The sequence below is a fragment of the Candoia aspera genome, chromosome 18, assembly GCF_035149785.1.
Source record: "Candoia aspera isolate rCanAsp1 chromosome 18, rCanAsp1.hap2, whole genome shotgun sequence".
Classification (NCBI taxonomy): domain Eukaryota; kingdom Metazoa; phylum Chordata; class Lepidosauria; order Squamata; family Boidae; genus Candoia; species Candoia aspera.
In genome coordinates, this window is record NC_086170.1 from 7,555,118 (window position 1) to 7,565,760 (window position 10,643).

General features: G+C 50.5%; 1 protein-coding gene across 2 annotated transcripts; it reads right to left on the bottom strand.

The window, feature by feature from the left end:
- Positions 1 to 832: 832 nt before the first annotated feature.
- PARK7 (Parkinsonism associated deglycase) lies at positions 833 to 8,537 on the bottom strand. Of its 2 annotated transcripts, XM_063317727.1 has the most exons (6): positions 8,402 to 8,537; positions 7,712 to 7,813; positions 4,450 to 4,509; positions 3,495 to 3,564; positions 1,968 to 2,054; positions 833 to 1,222 (listed from the first exon to the last, which is right to left on the bottom strand). In XM_063317727.1, the coding sequence occupies exons 1-6, from the start codon at positions 8,489 to 8,491 to the stop codon at positions 1,062 to 1,064; spliced, it is 570 nt and encodes a 189-aa protein (XP_063173797.1). In that variant the 5' UTR covers positions 8,492 to 8,537; the 3' UTR covers positions 833 to 1,061. The 2 variants fall into 2 exon arrangements, with proteins under 2 accessions (XP_063173797.1, XP_063173798.1); XM_063317728.1 differs by lacking the exon at positions 7,712 to 7,813 and having other exon boundaries at positions 8,402 to 8,535.
- Between the last annotated feature and the right edge of the window lie 2,106 nt (positions 8,538 to 10,643).

A 10,643-nucleotide genomic window follows, 5' to 3' on the forward strand; every position in this document is an offset into this window, starting at 1 on the left:
TTTTCAAGTTACGATTCACTTTTGTTTTTTCCCCCCTAACCTGAGTTTGCTAAGAATGAGGGAGGCAGGTTACTTTGGCCTTATGGATCTGGCAGACCTTTTAATGTTCCTGAACTTGATCAGGCCTGAAAAATGTGTATTGAAAACCAAGCAAACAAAACTGTTCTCTGATGCAAGAAAAAATATTTCACCTAAATGGTGATGTCTTCTTTATTTCCCACAAACTGCTATCATCACAAATACGGGATTTTCTAGGAAACAGAAACTGTCCTAAAGCGTCACAACTATTTGCTCTCATTAACTTATCATAACAAGACAGCACACCGCATTAATTTGAAGGCTAGGCTGTAAAAAAGTTTTTTCTCGAAGTGTTATTCCAACACAGTTCGCTGCTGTGTTCTAAGCTCAGTTTGGAACGCTTAAGGTAGCCTTTAAACTTGAAACAGCATTGTGACTTGTGTTCTGGCCATCACCCGATGCTTGTTTTGGCCACAGACCTTCCCCCTAATGGGGCAGGATGGCCACCCACCAGAAACTGCAAAGCTCTTTGCTGACGACAGCTGTTTTTTTGACCGGAGCGCCCATTTTATGAACGGTTCTCCCAACCTGCTTTTCACCTTCTTGCTTCAGGGAACAAGCTACAGCCCAGCATTTTGTAAGCTGTTTGCAGTTATAAAGGGCAGCTGCAGTGTTACACCTCCGTATTTGCCTGTTGCTGATTTTATTTTGCCCCTGGCTTTGGGTTTCCCTTACGCAATTCTTGATGTCTTATAACCACGTAGCTGTTTTTGCTTTTGTATTTTGTTTTAATGATTCTCGGCCACGAGACAACTCAGTTCAACACATCTCCTCTTTATTGGCTGAGTTAAGTTGTAGGGGGACATTAGCAACCGTGTTTTATTCATTCTTGGATTCTTCAGGTGGAGGATCTGCATATGCTTAAGGGCCTCTAAGGAAAAAGCTTCTGGTCGTGAACACGAACCAACTTCTGAGCATCGCCAACGGCCACCTTCCTGCAAGGAAGCGAAACAGGCGACGAAGCTCTCTGGGCAATGCGTGTCCTACTCCTTCAGGACAAGGGGGGCCTTCGTCTTGGTGGCCTCTTCCTTCCCCAGCAGCGTCTCCACAATTGCGAGCCCAAACTCAAAACTGGTGCCAGGTCCTCGACTGGTGATGATGTGTCCATCTTTTTCCACCCGATTCTCAGAGTATTTGTAGTGACCTTAAGGGGGAGACCAGAGAAAGGCATCAGCCACTCCAGCAAATAAAATGGCACCCTCTCCTCTGAGGAGCAGAACAGCTGATGTGTCAAGTTCCAGAAGGCCTCCCGATTCAAGTCGGGGGCTTCAAACTGCTCTACGGTGAAGGTGCTGGGCTAGAAACCAGGAGGGGTGAGTTCTAGGCAGGCATGCTGGCTGGGTGACCTTGGGCCAGTCCCTCTCGCTCAGCCTAACCCACCTCACAGGGTTGTTGTTAAAAAGAGGAGGCAGGAATATTAAGCATTAAGCCGCCTTCACTTGACCAAAATATATAAAAGATAAAAATATAATTGATGATGATGATGATGATGATGATAGTTTTATGCTATGAAATAGACCCATTCTACGTTAGATATCCCAAGGAGAAGAACTAAAGGTAACATGCCCATAAAATTACACTTCTGTGAAAATCTATTCCACAGCTGGGCCTGGAATCACGTGCCCAGTTCTTACTGCTGGAGTTCAAAACAGACTTGGCAGAACTGGAAATGCTGCAGGCGGGGGCAGCTCCCCCAGGAGGAATTACACTATTTCGGGTCCCCTGTCTCAGAGGAAGGAGGACACAGCAGGGTTGTGATGGTGTGCTGATGTTCTGGCAAATAAGGGACATTGTGCACGGCCTGGTGGGCTGCCCCCTGCGACCCGCACCGCCCCCATTCCTCCCCGCCTCTCCTGCTGCTCCCCATGACAACGCTTGTGGCTACTGACCCCCGACCATCATCTTGTCTTTCGCCAAGGGGTGTGTGGTCACTCTGCTTCCAAAGCCGATTTCATGCGCCAGCAGAGCCGTGGGACCTGAAGGCCAACAGAGGAAAAGCGGGGTTTTACTCACTCCATCATTGCACGCGACAGTATGGAGGTGCCAGCTGGGTGGAACATTTGCAGTTAAAAGCTTTGCGTTATACGATGAGGTTGGTAAATTCCAAACAAACAGAGTGAAGGTGGGAGAAAGATGCCTTCCTCATAGGAGCAGCAGTCCCAGTAACAGTTTTTAAAGGCAGATTTGCAAACACTTGGAAAGGTGTGCAGACACCTGCACAGACAGAGAGGACTTTTAATTAGAAGACCAAGATGGCGCACCACAAGCATCCTCCTAGCATCTCAGGAACTCAGTCCTTTGTGCACCAAGAGCCACAACCAAGTTAATACCACCATCTTGACATTCGGGGGCCCCACCTTCACAACACTTTGCCACTGGCCATTCGGGTTGGGGCAGACAGGAATGGATGCCTCAAAACCTCTGGAGGGCATTTCGCTGCCCATCCTTGGTGTCCACAGATCACCCTCCCTGCGCAGCTGCTGAAGACTCAGCTGGGGGGGGGGCACTGACCCGGCTGCACCCAAAATACTGTGGCCCATTCTGGGCACCATATTTTAAAAAGGACACTGACAAACTGCAGGGTGTTCAGATGAGGATAACCTTGACAATAAGGGGCTACGAGGGACAGAGAAGGGTTTCACCTAGAAAAAGACCACCACAGGGAGACGCTCCCTCGTTGATCCTTGGATAACGTGGAAGATCAGCATTATTTTTTCCTTCTCTTTTTTCGACTCCTCCTCCTCCCCTCCCCCCAAATCAGGATCATCTGTGGTATGAGTTTCTTGGCTTTTTTTTTTAAAGATTACACATTTCTTGGTTTTCTAAATACAATCAAGCAGTTCAACTTCTGCAACCTGCAGGGAAAGTAATTCTCCCCTCGGGGCTGCAGGAAAAACACTTCAACTTTCTTCTCCACATGGCTGACCGACAGACCTCCCGAATCCACAGTCCAGCCCATGGATGGATGCCTCCCTGTCGCTCCCAAGGGCCCCGCCACTAATACCCCCCATGGCAAGAGGGAGCAAGGCTGGTGGAATAAACGAGGGCGAAAAGCTGCAGTGGCTCTGCACAGAACCAAAACATTAATGCTGCTCTGCTCCCTCTCTGGGACGGGCCCTTCAAAGGGCTGCCCAGGGACTGCCACCAGAGCAGGCAGGACAAGGGCTCTTGTCAGCAGCAGGAAAATCTCTGTGCAGGTTCTCTTCACCCAGAAGGGGAGCCCGAGACAGCTTTTGAATTCCCAGAATTTTATGGCTAACCTGCACAGCCAGGCCTGTCGTGGCAGCCCCCCAGCATAAGCGACACCCCCCAAATCTGAGTTCCCCAATGGGGTCTCAGGCCTGGTTGGCTGGGCTGCCCGGAACGCAGCCTCACGGATGAGACGCCGTCCCCGAAGGTGGGGCTGGGAGGCCTACCTGCACAGATGGCGGCGATGAGGCCCCTCTGGCTGTCCTGATCCTTCAAGATCTCTTTCACAAGAGGGGACTGCAGGGACGGGGAGAGGATCAAAAAAAAAGAGGGTGGTCATTTTCAGCACAATTCATTCTGAAAATAAGTATTACCAGAAGGCATACCTAGAAAAGTAAGAGGGTTAGGTGAATACATTATCCCCCATCCCACCTCAAATCTTTAGGCCCAAGAAGAATTTATGTAAAGCATTTAAATAAATAAAACTCTTTGAGAGCTGCAATACATTAGAGGAAGGAAGGAAGGAAGGAAGGGGGAGGAGGGGAGAAACTGAGATGTTCAAAATTATGGGTGTGAGGGTGGGAATTGCTACAGATAGTCCTTGTTTAGTGACCACAATTGGGACCCGCAACCCAGTTGTTAAGCAAAGTGGTCGCTAAGTGAAACCATGACTGTGCTTACTTCGGCTTTCCTTTGCTTTGCAGACCTGCAAAGGTTGTAAATGCAAAGACTGGTTGTAAAGCTACATTTTCATCACCGTTGTGATGAAACTGTCAACAGTTGCTAAACAAGGCAGCCACTAAATGAGGACTGCCTGTACTTCTCAGTTAAAGTATCATGGGCACCAGGATGCTACCCACAAGACTTCTCATGGCAGGAATGACCCTGGAAACTCTATAGATTTGCAGAGCCCCCTCCCACAAGGCTCGGACGTTTCTCAGAAGCTCCAAGCAGGACCTTCCCTCCCTCCCCACAACCTGAGGCTGCTCCTACCAGTGGGAACTGAGCCGCCATTTAGCCCTCGTCACAGGACTCGCAGCTCTCCCTAGCTACAAAAGGTGCTGGCTGGCATGGCCACCTCAAACTTCCCAAAGGGCCACGCCCCCATCCCATTCAGAAGGACAAGCACATTCACACCGGAAGGGAAGCAGCAGCACCACCAGTTCTGCTGCGTCATTTTACCTCTGACAAGTTCTGAGCGCCCTGATTACCCCCTGGCAAGACCACCACATCGTAGGGCCCCTAAAAACAAGGGAAAAAGGGGTCACCGGACAATCAAACACACAAGATAACAAAGCTTTCAACAAAATCTCAGAGCTGGCTGAACAATCATACCCCAAAAGCATCTATCAGAGACTCTGCATCAGGCTGCAAGGAAGTGACAAAGCTGTTCAACACATTTATAAAATACTGTTATCACATCTGTGGATGACACCAAGATAGGAGAGACAGCAACAACTCAGAGGCCACTATCAAGGTTCAGGAGGGTCTTGTCAAGCTGAAACACTGGGCTAACAGCTGCAAGGTGGATTTCAGGAGGGACAAATGAAACATGAAAAATGGATTTTTCCTACATTTGGGTAGGAAAGATCAATGGCACGATTCTAGGAGGGGAGGCAGACCATGCATACAAAAGGGATCTGGAGTCTTTGTGGAACCCAAATGAAAACAGCTGCAAAAAACCCAACATCTAATCCTAGGTTGCATCAGCAGTCAGGTCAAGATCAAGAAAAGTCACCATTCCTCTGTTCCGCGTTGGTAGGGCTGCAGCTGGAATATTGTGTCCCATTCTGGGTGTCTCATTTTAGGAAGGATGCTGACAGACTGGAGAGTGACCAAGATGGTAAGGGGCCTGGAGGAGAAACTCAGATGGGGACACTGGCTATGCTTGGCTTGGAGAAGAGACAACCGTGGGGCATCTGAGGCGCTGACACAGAGAAGACAGGCAGAACTGGGTCAGAAGAAGGTCAAGAAACAGTGGCTTTAAATCACAAGGAAGGAGACTTTGACTGGACATCAGAAGGAGTTTTCTGGAGCAAGAGCTGCAGATGGTGCCTTGGAAGATGCGGACCCCCCTTTGCTGAGGGAAGCCGGGGGGCTTTTTACCAGGGATGCTGCAGAAGCGGGTTCCTACTCTGGGCAGGGAGTTGATCTCCCAAGTCACTGCTGACCTTTGTGTGCTACAATTCTATGGCAGGAAGGCAAACTGTTTTGGTGCGCCTAGCTGGAAGCTCAGTGTGAAGCAAAGCAAAACCACAAACCTTCTTTTGCTTCGAGGAATGGACAGCACTTCCCACCAAGGCAGACCAAATCTCAAAAGTAATAGAAAACTTTCATCTCCATTTTGTACATCTATATCTCTTGGTTCCTCTCATATCTGGTCTATGATAAGCCTGGATCTGCGTATCTCTGTAATCGAGGGGCCAAAATGGCTCCTGGTTAAAACCAAAGCCTGTCTTAAGACACAATTCCTGCTCCAACATTCTCCTGCTGCACACCCCAGACAGATCAGCAAAGGTTAGCGGCTATTGTTTTCTACAACCATTCGTCTGTTGGCTTCTTCGGTTTTTAAGCCACGCCATTTCCGGGGCCTCTGAGTAGGTTACAAGACAGGGGGCTAAAAATAGCAACATCACATACTTGGCTGATACGCGACCATTTGAGGGTAGCCCAGCTTTAACTGCCCCCCAGGACTTTTCTGAGGAACCAGATTTTTACAGCTGTTCTAATGCGAAACAGATATCGGGGGGGGGGGGGCTATTCCAAAGAATGTCACTGAGAAGGCCCAGGGTCCCTGAAAACGGCACCCACTGGATGAGCAGCTTCAGCCCAGAGAAGGCAGCCACAGAGATGTCCAGGCCCTGAGCCACGTGAGGCTTCAAAAATAACAAGCAGCCCCTTGAATTTCACCCAGAAATCAACTGGCAGTCAACTCCGCTCCTGTGCAGTGGTGCAACCTACGTGGGCACCCCTTGGCGTATCCGTAACTATCTGGCTGCTGTGTCCGACACCAGCCGATGCTCCCAGGTGGCCCGAGGGCAGCCCCACATCCAGGGCTTCGCAGGGTGCCCCATCCAGGGAGCTGAACCAGAGCCAGTCAGGCACCAAAGCTTGGCCAACACCTTTTGCCTGCTCATACGCGATGTGTGCCACGTTTCCCGATCTTGAAACCCAGGACTTTGTCCTGTGCTTGGTCTGCATTTTCAATTAACCCCTGAAGAGAGGCTGCGTAGACAAACTAGCTCTTCCTATTTATTCTTGCACATTGCGAGATAACAAACCCCAATTAGATAATTATTTTCCTCTTTCGTCTTGGCAGGTGGCCAATACTGGCCAGACACTTAATCTTCATTAATATGTAACCCTTTCTTGCTGGTGCCTAAACTAAGCAACTCCAGGGGTGGGCTGGGGGGCAGTGAGGTTGAAAGGCCATAAAACTTGCCCACCGAAAGCAACCCCTTTGTTGAATCGATGCCATGGGATATGTTTGACCCATGACTCCTGAGGAAGCAGACAGGTTTGTCTGTGATGTCAGCCTGGCCACCTGTTGACTGGATCCGGGCCCCTCCTGGATCGCAAAAGTGGCCAAAGAGGTGACCCACAGTTGGCTTCTTTGATGGAGGGGATGGTGCACCCCCTCCGCAAGAGGCCGTCCTTGGACCCAACAGTTTTTGACAACTACTGACCAGTCTCAACCCTCCTTTGTTGGGGAAGATTGTTAAGAAAGTGGCTGGTGTTGGTTGGGGGGGGACCACTCCCCTCCTGCGTGGGGTGCTGCTGGGTTCTACTCCCCCCCCGCAACCTTTCAACTTCTACATGAAACTGCTGGGTGAGGCCATCTGTCGGTTCGGGGTTCAGTACCATCAGGATGCTGATGACAGCCAACTCTATCTTTTGACCCCGGCCAGCCAAGGGAGGCTACTGAGGTCCCCTCCCAGGGCTGGAGGCTGCGTGGGCTTGGACGGGGGAGAACCGTCTCTGACTCAACCCTTCCAAGACCGAGCGGCCGTGGGTGTTTGGACTGCCCAGATTGGGGGATACTCCATCTTTGAACTCAGATAAGGGTGTGGTTCCCCCTTCAAGGTTGGTGCACAGTCTGGGGGTCTTCCTGAACTTGCAGTTCCTGCTTGAAGAGCAAGTGTCAGCTGTAGCCAGAGGGGCCTTGGCACAACTCCATCTGGTGAGCCAGCTGCGCCCTGCCCTAGATCAGGGGGCCCTTCAGACAGTCGCTCATGCCCCAGGCTTGACTACTGCAACATGCTTTACATGGAGCTGCCCTTGAAGACCACCTGGAAGCTTCAACAGGTCCAGATTGTGGCGGCGTGAGGGGCCTGCCTTGGTGTTCCCATGTAACCCCTCTGCTTCGCGCACTGCACTGGTTGCCGGTTTGCTTCTGGGTGATTCAAGCTGCTGCCTAAGGGTGCTTAACAAAAGTGGGACAGACCTTTTTCCGGGCCTCTTCCAAGCTCTTATCGGGACAGATCACCACATCACGGCTACACTGCACAGGTTCGTTTCCAGTCAGGCCTGCTATCGTCACAGAAATCTGACGAGAAAACGGTATGCTTTGGTGAGTGCAGATATTCGGAATGAAGCAGCCTCAACCTCTAGACCTTTCGAGGGTGGCCTCGAAAGCCACCGGGAAGCCTCCGCGCTCCACTCGGATCCTCTCTGGGGCTCGGCAGGAGTCTCTCCTCCAGCCACCCGCCAGCTGCTCTTTAGCAGAGGCCAGCTCGGCCCCGTCCCCAACTCTTGGGCCAGACATCTGCGAGATCCATTCTGCTCTCCTCTCGGACTTCTGTGTTTCGTTTCCAATATACGAGGGGACAAACTAATTAAGGCTGCTAGACTGTTATCACAGGTTAAGGTTTTGTTTTATTTTTCTATGTTAGATGGTACCCTTGATTGACTGATATTCAACAACAGCATGTGGGTAGAGAGAGTTCTGGCCTAACCTTTGCCCGCCAGTGAGACTGCGAAGGAGGGACTTCCAGCAAGCCCCTTCACACGCCCCTTGCGGCATGAGCAGCTTTGGGATGGGGCCTCCTGGAGGGCATCTGGGGTCTCCGGGGCTGGGCTGGGCTGGGCTGGGCGGGGGGGGAGAGGAGGCCGCCCTGGGGGCCGGCATACTCACTCCCGCCCTCCGCATGAGGTCCGTCGGGATGACCGTCTCCATTTCCTCCGCGCCCCGGGCCAGGATCACCAGCGCCTTTTTGGAAGCCATCGGGGGGGGCGTGCAGTCTTGCCCGGGTCGTCGGTGCGAAGGGCTTGTCCTGCGGCACCAAAGCAGAGCGCGCCCTTCACCCGGGAGAAGGGGCCCGTCCTCCACCGGGGGCCGCAGGGACCTCCCCGGCCCCCCGCCACCCAGTCTCCCTGCAAGGGGAGGGAGGAGCCAGTGCCCCGGCACCCCGCGCCCTCCCCGGCCACGCGCCCCCGACTTGGCGGGGGCGCGCAGGGCTGCAGCGGCGGGGGCGAGCGGGGCATGTGCCCCGGGCGGGGGGGCGCCAGAAGGGGCGCGGAGTCCATGTCCGCAGGCCCTAGTTGCGGCCTGCCGCGCCCACGGGCTTTCCGCCCCGCCGGCGCCGCTGCTGCTGCTGCTGCTGCTCCGGGGGCCCCGCTCCGTCCCTGCGCGGAAAAGGGGCGCCTTCCCGGAGGCGCCGGGCCGGGGCAGCCCCGCGGGAGGAGGGAGGCGGCGCGGCCCTTACGGGGGAGGCCGCGGGTCGCTCGGGCTGCGCGCGGCGCTCCGCCGGGAGTGCGTCACGGGGGGCGGGGCCGGGGCGCGCGCGGAGCCCCCGAGCCTGCGGAGAGTCGCGCGGTCGCTCCAGGCGCGTGGACTTCACTTCCCAGGATTCTCATCGATGGCTACGCCGGCAGTGGCATTCTGGGAGTTGAAGTGCACCACCTGAAAATCGCCGCGGCTGGGAAACGCCGGACAGGGCTGGGGGCGTTTGCAAACCAGAATAGAGGACATCTGGGCTGTTAAGTTTTTTCCGAGGAGAAGCAGAAAAGAAAATACCCGAAGGGCATGCGAGAAAGAGTCGGAAATAAAACATACCCGGAATAGTTGGCTTTTAAATCCTGCTTGAACACCGTCAGCGCTCCCCACCGAAAAGCGTTGTGCTTGGGCTCCTGGTCACATCCCCCAAAACGTGGTCTTGGGCCTCTGCAGCTTTAAAGTAGCATTTTCCTTCTTCTCCAGCACAATTTTTGCCATGATCGTGATCTAGGCCGTGTTTCTCAACCTCAGCAACTTTAAGACGTGAGGACTTCAATTCCCAGAACTTAATCTATATAATCTATGTCTTATAATGCAAATGATACAGATAATAGTTTGTCTTTCAGTCCTCCGCTCCTTTTTTCTTTCCTTTCCTTTCTTTTCTTTTTGTATAATTTTGTTAAAGATTTTTTTAAAAGAAGATCAAAACTAATGCAAAGTGAGGGAAAGAGAAAAAGAAGAAAGAAATCAAAGAAAAGGCTAAGGAAAGGAAAAAAAAGAAAAAATAGAAAAAGAAAAAAAAGGCAAAGAAGTAGCTTCTGATTTTCTTTACAGCAGTTATAAGTACAATTATAAATTTACATCTTACTCTGTGGTTACATCATACATACAGCTCTCTTCTTTCTATAATTTATTCTATCTAATCATCAAAACTGTAAGTTCATTTTTTTCTGTTTTATGCAAAAAGTTAGCCATCTCAGCAAGTTCCATCATCTTCCCCACCTGTTCCTCCATTGTGGGCAGTGCCAAATCTTTCCATCTTTGCACAGACAATAATCTCACTGCAGTTATGTACTAAAACAAAGTTCCATAACTTTTTTCCAACTGTTCATCAATCCCAAAAGAGAAAACTCTGGTTTGAATTGTATGTTAATCTTTAAAATCCTCTGAATCTGTGTATGTATTTGAATCCAGAATTTTCTAGCTTTTTTACACGTCCACCAAACATGATAAAATGTCCCATCTTCTTGTTCACATTTCCCACATACATTTGAAATGCTTTTATACATTCTCTGGTGACATATACCAATGGAACATCATTTTATAAAAAATTCTTTTTAATGTTATAACACAATGTAAATTTCAATCCTTTTAGCCACATTTTTCCCATTGTTCCATCTGTATATTATAACCAATATTTTTAGCCCACTTTATTATACATTCTTTAACTTGTTCTTTTCTGTTTCAAATTTCAATAAAAGTTTTTACATTTTAGCAATTACATGTTCATCATTTGTACACAATTCTATTTCAAACTCAGTCCTACCATGTTCAAAACCATAAATCCTTTTGTCTACCTTAAATCGTTCTGATAATTGTAAATAAGAGAACCATCGACAACTATATCCCTCTGCCATCAATTCATTTCTTGATTTTATTT